The sequence below is a fragment of the Colius striatus genome, chromosome 6 (assembly GCF_028858725.1).
Source record: "Colius striatus isolate bColStr4 chromosome 6, bColStr4.1.hap1, whole genome shotgun sequence".
Lineage (NCBI taxonomy): Eukaryota > Metazoa > Chordata > Aves > Coliiformes > Coliidae > Colius > Colius striatus.
The window spans coordinates 30438842-30451119 of NC_084764.1; the positions used below are offsets into that span (position 1 = coordinate 30438842).

Consider the following 12278-nt stretch of genomic DNA (forward strand, 5'->3'; position numbering starts at 1 on the left):
AGTGGGGCTATTTGAAATCTACTTTTCTCAGTATTCTAGATCAAATTCTGCTGTCAGTCATGAATCTATCAGCCCATCAACAGGCTCTTGCAGCGCCCGCCCCGGCTCACTAGCCCCCAGCCTAGAAGCGCACCGTACAAGGCTGGGCCGGGTCGTGGGACCCGGTGGAGGCCGCCCACAGCGGCGGCCCGCCCGCCTCCTCCGGCCTCCCGGCGCGGCGCGCAGGCCTGGCCCGGCCGAGGCGGGGCCTACCGTTTCCGCGGCAGCACTTTGGCCGCCCACCTTCTGGCGGCAGCGGGCTGGGAGTGGCTGCGGTGGTCCTGCCGGCAGCATGGGGCTGGAGCCGCTCTTCCAGGCCTGGAGCTACTTCAGGCGGAGGAAGTTCCGGCAGTGCTCGGAACTCTGCTCGCAGCTGCTGGAGAGGCCGCCGGGCGAGCAGGTAGCGGGGGCCGGGCCGGGCGGCGAGGCCGGGAGGCGGGGGTGTCGGTCGGCAGCGGGCCGCGTCCCCGCACCCTCAGCGGTCCGGCCGCCCTCCCGCTGGGACGGGCGCTGCAGGGCGCTCTCTCTACCTGTTGCAGCCGGCGGAGAGACCCGGCTCCGCTAGCGGGACGACGAGCGCTGGGCCGTGCCGTGCCCAGCGAGGAGGAGGGTGGTGAGGCTATGCATTCCCACCGAGCTCCTTAAGCGTCTTCTCAGCCCGCAGGCGGTGAGTGAGGGGCTGCCGGCCCCTTCTCGCCACGCCCCAGCAGCTCCCTCCCACTCCGCCACAGGCAGTTATGGAGCAGGTACGTTGTGCTGCAAGGAGGGAAGCTGTGGGGGTCCAAGGACTCCTCACAGCAATAATTTTAACTTACTCAAGGTTTTGCGGAGTTAGACGGAGAAAAACCGAGACTAAACATCAGGTGTGCTTTAAGGATGTTACTGTCGATTTTACACAGACATTCAGGTATCACATTGACTGTATGGACCAAACCTCTTAAGGTTGAGACACTCATTTTAGCTCAGCTTACACAAGAGCATTGTCATGGGACGGAAGGCATTTCCATTCCTCACTCTTTACACTTTGTCCAGCTGCAAAGTTTCTGGAAATGTTGAACATGTGTTGTTCAGTGCCTGTGTTTTTTCTTACCTTTCACGAAGAAGGAAAGATTTGAGAATATTGTTTCTGGGTTAATATTTGTATGCATGTAAACATTTTTACAGCTATATTTTGAAAAAAATAATTAAATGGACTTTACCTTCTCCATAAATACTTTACAGTAAATTAAGTCAGTCAAAGCATCTTATAACTGCATGTTTTAAGAATTTTGAAGGCAGTTCACAAAGGAAAAGTCTTTAGAGAAAGGTGCACCTTAACGTGACGGTAAGTGTAAGGTTCAGTAATTGTTTAAACTGTTTTAAGATAAATATTTAAATTCGCTAATGTTTATGTTATATATTGTAAGGCACCAGCAAGAAGCCATGAGCAGAAAAGTGTTTAGCAGTGATGGCATTCCAAAAAAATTGGTCCTGAACACTAAACGGCATTGAATATTAGTTCTATGCAAGTCCTTAAAAATTAGTCTTAAGAACAGTGTAGTTTAATTGTATTTATGTTATTGAGTCTTGACACATGTAAACTTTGCATATGGAAGTACAGCATTTGATTTGTGAAGGGAACTCATGAGATGGTACAGATGATAACAGTAAGAATCATAAAGATCACAGTGTTTCTGTTGCTATTAATTTATAATTTTTTTAGTTAGTAAAATATTTTCTAATATGTGATCTCAAGATGGAAATATAAAGACAACAACATTTTTACTATGTGCTGAATCTCAAGAATTACCTTGTTACACCTAGCAAATCCAAACTTTTGCTAGACTCTTCCTGGTGAAACAGGAGAACTTGATGACGACATCTGCAACTCATAGAAGTGGCATAAGGAATAGGAAGAGTACAAGACTGGGAAAAGGTTTAGGAGGAAAACAACAAAAGAACAATGAGAAAATGTAGACACCATTTGGTTTTCCTTCTTCTAAGCATTCTATTCTAAATATAAAGCTAAACATTTTTCTTAAAGAACCAGAACCTTGCATATCAGCATTATGAGAGTTTGTGCCAATACTAGACAAAGTTGGAACAAACAATCACATAAGACAGGTTTATTATGCTTAAAAAACACACATCAGTTCTAAAACATTTAATGGTCATACACTTAACGGGAACACTTCTGCAAATCAGGCCCAAGATATGTCATTTTGGGCACCAGGAAAGCAGACAAATCACAACACTAACAGAAAGTTTGGATTAAGTGAGCTGCTGTGCAACACAAGGGAATATTGAACTGCTGTAATGCCTGTGCCATCTGTTTCCATCCTTTTGTCCCATATTCTGCTAAGCATGTGACTTCCAACCTTTGCAGCCAGGAAAGATGGATCTTTTAAGAACAGTAGCCTCAGTAACTGTTCAGAGATTCACTTTTTTGAACAGCATACATTAGGATATTATATGAACCAAGCCAGAGGAGATGGGATCCTTTCAAGAGATGCTCAGGAATGGTAGACTTAAACTGTGACTGTTACAGGTCGGGACATTTTCACAGCCAGGCAACTAGTCTTCTCCCTTCTAAGACATGTAATGTAATGTAACATGAAGTAAGTAAAGGAAGAGACTACCAGTGCATAATCTGAGTGTTTTCATGCCTGAAAGAGACAGCCTTGCTTGTCTGAAAGCCTGTCTATTTTTCCCAGACTGGCAGCTGGTCTCTCAAAGGCTAACAGTGCATCTGCTCTATTGCATCCGCGGCACTGTCACAAAACTGTGGGCAGCTGAATTCTACCATAGCCTTAGAAGTAGGCATTTTTGCCAGTTGCAGTTCTAAATTTTATTGACCAGTGCATCTTGATATATATCTTAGATTACCACTCTGTGTACATACAGCTTTATATTCAGCATATGTTTTCATCACAAGTGTAATGATGTTTAAGAAGTTCTCCTTCAAGACCGTGGTAAAAGATCATTTGCAAGTCATAAAAATAAGTTTACTGATAATCCAATCAATAGCAGAATATGCATGCATGTAAAAGCCATCTTAATTCATGCAGAACTTTCTTTGAACTCTGTTACCAGATGTAGTAAGCCCTAGGAGGTGTTTAAAGTGTGATGTTGATCTTTTAGCCAACTAGGCATGAAGAGTTCTTAATTGATAAAATGTTCTGAATGTTTTGATAGAATAATCATTAGCTGCTGCTGCATTAAATTTTGTTGAAGACTGAAATATTTTTTCTGTAAAATGCCCTGTATGCTTCTTGATTGAAGATTAAGGAACATAAATTTTATTGATAGAATTTACTTCTGTGCTGTCAATCTTACGTCAGGGTAAATAAAAGTATTTTCTAGCATTTGGGCATACAAACAGATAAAACACTAATGTTCAGTTTAATTATTTCCTATTGTAGGCAAACAGGCGTTGTCTTCTATGTTTATAGTAATAGCATGACCTAGAGGAAATACAGTCCAGGGCTGTCTCTGTTGATCATCCTGATTAGTTACCTAATCTGATTACTCATCTTTGTGTTCCATATGTCAGATTCCAGGCAATAACCAGCACTGATGCATGAGGCCTGCTGTAGTTTAACAAAAAAAAATTGCCTAATGTAATTAAGAGACATACAGTGGATGTCCTGCCTTTAACTTGATTAATGATCTACTATGAGGATTTGCTTTTGTTCATTTGTCCTTTCTTCTGCCATGGTGAACTTTCAGCTGTTCTTTCTTGCATACTGTTTTTTGTAAGGTCGTAATAAGGTTGTCATGGATATATTTATTATATACATGGAATTTATTTTGAAATAGCATCTTCAACTGAAATCAGTTATTGGTTCAAGAGACTGTCATTATTAAGCTTATTCATAAAAATTAGTGATACATACAGTGAAGTCATTGTTCCTGGGTAACGTTTTTTGTGTTTCTGCTCTTAATTATTTGAAGAGCATTTTCAGAACATACTATTTTTTATATCCTGCATATATTATATCATACTTACTTGAAATTAACTGTAAAATGAAGCATTATTAGAATATAAGGTACGTCATCTTGCTTCATTCCTTCTTCTAGGCTATGAGCAAAAAAAGATTTAATTCTTCTAAATATTTTTGGTCTTCAAAAAAAACCTGACTTTAAACATTAACTTTAATTTTAAAATGCCCTCAGTGTGGATTTAGAGATCTGGGTTAAACCCTTCCTTCATTGCTTTTACAATCTTATTAATTTCAAAGGAGCTTTGTATGTGTAAATGAAGAATAAATTTGACCTTTTGTTTTGAGATACTAGCTTTAAGGGCAACGCTATTTTTTAATCCTCTCAAAGAAATCTTTATTTGGAATCTAGTTCCAGTGGATTACTTGCTTGAGTAGCTACTGCTGAATCCAGACATGTTAAAATGTATTATATTATGATGTTACTTTTTTTTGTTCCAGACTTGAATTTAATGGGAGAGTTCTTACCTGCTTAAAGATTGTTTAAATTCTTAAGTTACTTCTTGTCAAAAACTGAAACAATATGTTAAGAGGTGTGAGCATTGAATAGTATCACCTACCATTTTGAGAGAGCAGTGTTTTCAGTATTATTGGTCAACTCTGCTTTTTCCAGTGTTGAGGGATGTCATTTCTAAAATTTTTAGTGCTATGCATGGTCCTACATAGGCAAATTTGTTTCATTTTTAAGTTATTTTTTAAACTAATCAACAATGCCTAAACTGAGATACACATGTGTGGCATAAAGGCATTTTTGAGTTAGTGTTGACATAATATTCCTAATCTTGTCCTCACTAGTTACTGTAGCACATATGGTATGATACTGGCAAACATGTTTGTGATTCCAAATATGATCCTTAGAAGGCCACAGAAGTTCCAGTACAGTAAGGAAGGTTGAGAGCATCACTCATCTTCCCTCTTCTGTCATGGAATTTACTGAGTAAAAAGGCTCAAATTGAAAGAAATAGACCATGTTTCATACTACAGACAAAAAGAGCAAACTTGACCTTGCAATTCTTTTGGTTAAATATGAGCCTGCAGTGTGTCCTGGCTGCAAAGGAAGCTAACAATATGCTGGGCAGTGCTTCAGCTTGGAGGTGTGACCTAATAGCAGCCTTCTAGTACATACATGAAGGTTATCAAGAAGATGGAGCTAGGCCACTCAACAGTGGTGCGTGGAGTCAGAGGCAGCAAACATAAATTGAAATGAAGGAGGCTTTGGCTTAGTACTAGGAAAGACATTTCTCTGTAAGGATAGTCAGGCAGTGGAACAGATTGCACAGGAGCATTGTGTAGTCTCCATCCATGGCAGCTTTCAAGACTCAACTGGACAAAACTCTGAGCAACCTCAGCTAACCTTGTATCTGACTTGGCTTTGACTAAAGACCTCCTGAAGTCACTTTCTGGTTTGAATTATTCTAAGGTTCTATATTCAATCTAATACAGCTGATTTAATTGTGATAGGTCTACAGAGGGCCAGATTTGTACGAAATATTCTACTGCCCCTAGAAGCAGAAATTATTTGACTCTACAAAAGGTTAACAGTGATGTAGGGAAAGTAACATCTATCTCCCACCTTCCTTGTCTTTCTCCCTAAAGCTGAGTAATATGTTCAAGAGGAAAATTCCTTCCCAGTCCCTGGAAGTGAGCAGCAGAAGTCCTGAAGGATAGTTGAATTATTGTATAAACGTGATAATTACACAATAAATTACGTTAAACCTACATTTCCTCTTGTATTTGCTCAGTTCTACCTGAAGTTTTCAAGCACTTGCAAATTTCTGCTCTTTGGCTTGTAGTAAACTTCACCTGGCAGTTTTCCTTTTGTTTATTGGATCATGCAATAAGCTATTAGTTTAGCATTTATTCCACTTACACTGTTACTGTCCTGAATACAATAAATAGTATAATAGAATCATAGAATGGTAGGGGTTGGAAGGGACCTTTACAGATCATCTAGTCCAACCCTCCTGCAGAAGCAGGTCAACCTAGATCAGGTCACACAGGAATAAGTCCTTTCTATCATCTAAGTACAAAAAAAAAAGAAATATAGGCAGAAATTTCCTTTGTATAGTTCAGTGATACCAATGTGTCACAATTTAGGCCCATCCAGGGATAAAAGACCATGATTAGATTTAAGTACCACAGACTTTGGAACTCCTGAAGGACAGGAAGGGCTTAATTTCCACTTGTGGCCCCAGACAAAACAGACCAGGCTACTCAGCTTGGGGAAGAAAATGAAAATTTAATCTGCCTCCAACTGAAACATAACAAATAGAAATATCCAACAGAAAATTAATGCAGAGTAGGGCAGATGGAAGTGTAACCAGCTCTTTAAGATCACCTTTCCCCCACCCCTTCTCTCTTCCTAGGCTCAGAGCCCTAAGCCCAGTATCATTACCTCGTTCCCCCATAAGCAGTGCCAGGAGCAGGGAATAGGGGGTGCAGTTAGTCCTTTCCTGATGTCTCTTGCTGTTTATCACATTCCTGAGGAGAAATGCTCCTTGCCAGCCCTCCCTTGCTGCAGCTCAGGGTCTCCCACACACTGGGCAGCCCTGCATGGGCTGCTCTGACAGGCTGCTGCAACCCCAGTTCATCTTCTCCAGGTTGGGGTCTAAACTGCTCTCTCCCTCTGACCTGGAGTCTCCAGCTCTCACCCCGTCTGGCACAGGGTCTCTGCTTTTTGTCACGGGCTGCAAGGATGTCATGCCTCTGGTCCAGCATCGCTCCTTCTGTCTTTTCCTGACTGAGGGGTCCCCATGGTTGCCTCCACCTTGCCCTCCCCTTCCATCTCCTCCCACGCACTTCAAATTCCTGTCCTTAAACAGTGCTGGCAGAGGTGCCAGATTGGCCTAGCTGGGCTGGAGGTGGGTCTGAACCCCAGAGCTGGGGGAAAGTCCTCCAACTCTTTACTGGCACTGCACTGCAGCCCCCTCCCCCTGTTACCAAGCAAAAGTGGCTCCTCGCAAAACCATGACACAATGTGACCACCGTCATCAGCTAACAAAGGTACACAAAGTTGGATTTTATTACATAGGCATTCTAAAGCCCATGGCCTATTAATCTGTCTAACTTTTGAGAGATTTGCTTACATCTTAGAAGTTTATTTTGTCTGGTCTTTTTCTTATATACCGTTTTTCAGGTTAATTGTTCCGTAATGTTAATCTAAGATTTTTCCCATCTAATCAGTCCATCAGGAGAAAAAAAGCAAAAGCTATCTGAAAAATGTGCTTATTGCAAATCTGCTTTCATTGTGTAAAACATTGTTTAGCTCCATAATGGGTTTAAGTTGAGATATTTTAACAAAATGGAAATGTGGATATGTGTGTCAGGGAGAAATGTTTGTACAAAATGAAGTGGTCACTGAGTGTAATTCGTTTTGTGTTATTCTTTTTATTGTTTCATTTTCCATCTCTCAATATCTGTTTCATCTCTTTTCAGGACCCTGATGCTGAATACACCGTGTTTCAGGTAAAATTCTTTGTATAACTACAACTATTAGATACAATCATTAGTGAGTATTTCTGATACATTGAATAATGTTAATTTGTTGTAAATCCATAATATCATAAAATTGTTTTCCATTGTTGCTCAGTTAATATGTTTGATAAGGGATATTTTAAATAGGCAGCTTTTATATATGATGTTTATTTCTCTCCTGTAGGTTTATTTAGCAGTTCAGTAGCTTAGTGCCTTCTAAAAGCAAAGTTGAATCTATCTTTAACTGAATGACCTTCATCTGCTGATGAGATTCGTATTTCACAGACAGAACAATGTTTTTACTCTGAGGGCTCACTTTCATGTTTTGTTTAATGCAGTGTAATGGTGCGCTGTTACCCACGCCCTTTTTGCTCCTACAGCTCGTTCTCACTGCCTACCTTGGGTAGTTTGGTAGTCTTGAAGCTGCAGGATGGTGCTTTGCATAAGTGATGGAAGACTGATTAGTTTTCACTCTGTCCACATTAACACTAAAAAAACACTAGATTACTGCAATGTAAAGGATGGTAACGTGCAGATGTCTTTGTGCTCCAGCCCACAATCAGAAGAGATTAACTATAATGTGAAATTGCATCTGTAAAGACAGTGCAATCATATCTTTTACAAGTGTCCAATTACATTCCAATTAATGCAAATTGTTTGCATACAAAATGATTTCTATGAAATACTGCCAGGTATCTTGACTTCAAAGATTATACTTCACAAGGTAGTTGATACATTCTCTGGGGTTTTCATTGTGTGTGAAACAGAATTTATGACTATGGAAAATTTTCTTGGAACAGGAAAGCTCTTAGAAATGTGCATTACCATGTTTGGAATGTACATTTATCTTTAGATTTTAAGTTTATCTTTTTTAGATTTGGTTTTTGGACTTTTCGGGAATAAGAAGGACATATTTTCACTCGATTCAGTGACAAATCGGTTCGCAGGAACTGAGTGAAAAATACCTTGTCACTTTTCTTTCTGTAGTTTAGCGTTCTTAAGAAATACTGTATCACATTTCTGTACTTACAGTACTTAAGATATTGCTTCCCTCTTTAATTACTGTTAGTTATTGTTATTTTCTGATTATGAGTTGAGCTAAATCTGTTATTATGTTGTGTATATGTGGGTTGCCTGAAATGGGCTGTCTCTTTCTTGTTCCTACTATTTAAGTGCCCATTTCATAAAAATGCAAGCCTTCTCCAAAATTGCTAGACGTATTGCTTGTCACAAAACAAAATTATAGATCACACAAAAAGAAAGCAGGTAATGTAAATGGATTCTGAGGCAACAGTTTGAGTGGCCATACTTTTGCTGAGAAGAGGTGTAAATAGCATTGTTAGGTGGTTACTCAGAAATATGTGCCTTTATTTTGAGGTCTTTTTGTGATTATCAGTGATTCTTGTCACTGTTGGCAGTGTGGTTTTTACAGTTTTGTACTCTCTTGCTGATTTTAATTGAAGATTTTTAGCTGAAGTTCTTCTGCATTAGTTTCAGATTAAACCCTTACGTATTTTTACTGAGCATAATAATAAATTACTAAAACTGTGTATTTTCTTTTGAACAAATTTGTTAACACTTTTCAGAAGAACTAAAATCTGACACACAGAAAATAGGCTTCATACAAGAGAAATATCAGGACTACTGGTGCATATTCTTTTAGAAAGCCAACAAAAGTTGAAATTACTGAGCTGTTAAGAAAATCAATGAACCCTGCGTGAATTTTACATCTGTCTTGCCATTTCAATCAAAAGGTCTGTAGCAAATATTGCTAGAGGCTGTAATCTACGGATTGATGTTTAATTAAGGAATAATGTGCAATATTTTAATTTTTTGTTGTCTGTGAAGCCTCAGACTACTGAGAGCTTAAGACTGGAAGAGCACCCTAGGGAATCAATTTTTTGACAGATATTTGTGCAATAATGACAAAGAGATGTGCTGCTTTTAAAAACATTGTCTCATGTTTGTTATCGGCTATGATATTGATATAGCTATGTTAAAAACTGACCCTAGTTTTATCCATTACTCTAAAGAAGATGCTATTTTTGCTATTGATAATAAGTTAAATAAGCAGTTACTATTGATAATAAGCTAAACATGAGCCAGCAATGTGCCCTCGTGGCCAAGAAGGCCAATGGCATCCTGGGATGCATCAAGAAGAGTGTGGCCAGCAGGTCAAGGGAGGTTCTCCCACCCCTTTACTCTGCCGTGGTGAGGCCTCATCTGGAGTCCTGTGTCCAGTTCTGGGCTCCTCAGCTCAAGAGGGACAGGGAAGTGCTGGAGAGAGTCCAGCACAGGGCCACCAAGATGATCAGGGGAATGGAACATCTTTCATATGAGGAAAGACTGTGGGAACTGGGGCTGTTTAGTCTGTTAAATATAAGAAAAAACTATTTCACTGTAAGGGTGATGGAGCAGTGGCACAGGCTGCCCAGAGGGGTTGTGGAGTCTCCTTCCTTGGAGGTCTTCAAGACCCACCTGGACCCACCTTCCTATGCGACCTGATCTAGGTGAACCTGCTTCTATAGAGGGGTTGGACTAGATGATCTCTAAAGGTCCCTTCCAACCCCTACCATTCTATGATTCTATTTTCAATTCCCAGGAAAAGATCATGACTATGGGCAGCTTTTCTTATCTTTACTAGGAAATTAGGCTGTGTTTGGCTATAGTGGGAGTTCCAATTTCCGATTATTCTTAATATAGACACGGTTATCTTGACTTCAGACATATACTTTGAAAAAAGCAGAGTACTGCCAAGGTGTTACAAATTCAACAAACTAAGCTTCTATAGAATAACGAAAAACAGTTAAGGATGTTGAACATGTAACTATGTCAATGCTAATTAAAATTTTTCACCCTAATACATAAGAAGAAACTAAAAGATAATAAAGCAGATCTGGATTATGTCTGTCTGGCCTAATTTCAAATCATCCTACCTTACTCCTTTCTCCTCATACTTGAACAAAGGTTTCTAATTGTGGTTGACTAATTGACTGACTAAGTCCCTCCTTTTGCTTGGAAGAATGCATTTTTTAAAAGGAGAGTTAAGTCCTTCAACATTTTTAGATATACTTTCTTTTTGATAGATAGTTCTAAAGTTGCATAGGAATATGAGGGAAGTGTAGAAGAAGGGTTGATCTGAGATATGATGAATGAGAAATGTCCAATTAAATGATTACTGAAATTATTAAATAAGCCCGAGGTGCAGATCTTTTCCTGTCTCCTACTTAAAGAACAAATGTTTCCATGTGTTTGACCTTTAGTTCCATTAAAGTAGTCTGCTTCTATTTTAAAATTCCTCCTTGGCAAATATTAAACATACTATTCCACCACACTGCTGTACTCATGTCAGGAAAGAAACAAATCTAATTGTTTTTGCAGTGATTTTTACTCTTGAAAATTTATGATATCTGAAGGAAGATCAGGGATTGATTTTGTATCTCCCTTTATCATGCCAGCTCTATGAGTACATTACATGCGTATTAAGTTATCTAGGTGGTTAGTACTTCTGTATGACTGCCATTGTTTTTTCTTTACTCCATTGGTTTGATGTTGCTACAGTCAATACAAAGCCTGTCACATAGGCTAGAATTATGCTTGCTTTTCCATACATGTAATCTTCCAAGACTTGAAATGTAGTAATTTGTCTGTACAGTTCACTAACAATGACTCCAATAATCTCACAATCTGAGATGCTTAATCTGTACATTTGCACATTATTTTACAGCTGATGCTTTGAACAAAGAAGTTTTAGATTATCTTCCTAAAAACTGGTCCATGGGGATAGTAATTTACTGTGTCTTAACTGATGGATAAAAATTTTCCTTCTTTCTCTATAGATGCCCAAGAAGGGCATTACTTTACATTACAGTGGGTTACTTACCTTCCTGTCCCAACCAAGTTTAAATAAGGTGTCTGTCAGCAGAAGGTTTTGAATGGCACTGGTAGCTATTTCTTCTAAAGCACAAGAGCTCAGAGAGTTGCTTGTGACTTAAATTAGTCATAACTTTTCATGACTCATGAAATTCTGTCCTCCAGTAACCATATCTGTTACACTGCAAAGAGTTGTCTAAATCTTGATACTCTTTCCACCTCCGTCAGTCAACTGATGGATATACTCCACTCTTTAAGTAATTACCTTATTCAAACCTATTAAAATTGATCTCTAAAAGTCTCTTCCAACCCCTACCATTCTGTGAATCTATGAACATTGCTGATTTGATTACTCACTTGGTGTCTTGTTTACTTTTTACTTTATCCATGTTCAGGCTGCCTGGAACCTGAAAACACGAGCTTTGACAGAAATGGTATATGTGGATGAAATTGATATAGATGAAGAAGGAATCGCAGAGATGGTGTTAGATGAAAATGCCATTGCTCAAGTCGCACGTAAGAATGACTTTGACTTAAATACATTGAAGCAAAAAGAGCTCTTTTGGTCAGGATTGCCATTTAGCATAAATTAGTGCATACTGAGGTGACATTATATGACTTTAAGCTATTGTTACAAGACAAGTTTTAGGTTGGTTTATGATGGCATGACAATGTTGAGATACACCACATAATCCTGATGTAGCGCTTAGACCTGTCAGATGGGAGTTCAGACAAGTAGTGTTTTTTCAGCTTTTCCTCTACAGCTCTGTACTCACTATCTCTTTTCCATCAGGGCATTGATTTCTTTCACTCCTTTCTGACTTCTTTAGGCACTGTGGGAAACTAGAGAAAAGTATATGCCCTTGATGTACTGTGAATCTTAACCATATGCCTGTACTGTAGGCAACAGTC

The 12278-nt window shown here is 39.3% G+C and overlaps 1 protein-coding gene across 2 annotated transcripts in view; it reads left to right on the forward strand.

Annotated features, from left to right (window-relative positions):
* The first annotated feature begins 232 nt into the window (after window positions 1-232).
* Window positions 233-12278, forward strand: part of TTC8 (tetratricopeptide repeat domain 8) — a 40974-nt gene continuing 28928 nt past the window's right edge. The window contains exons 1-3 of one of the 2 annotated variants that reach the window (XM_061997900.1): window positions 233-439; window positions 7455-7484; window positions 11762-11882. In XM_061997900.1, coding sequence (XP_061853884.1) covers window positions 332-439; window positions 7455-7484; window positions 11762-11882 — 259 coding nt within the window. In that variant the 5' untranslated portion in view covers window positions 233-331. Of the gene's footprint in view, window positions 440-505; window positions 786-7454; window positions 7485-11761; window positions 11883-12278 lie in introns of those variants that run through there. The other variant, XM_061997901.1, reaches the window with a different exon arrangement.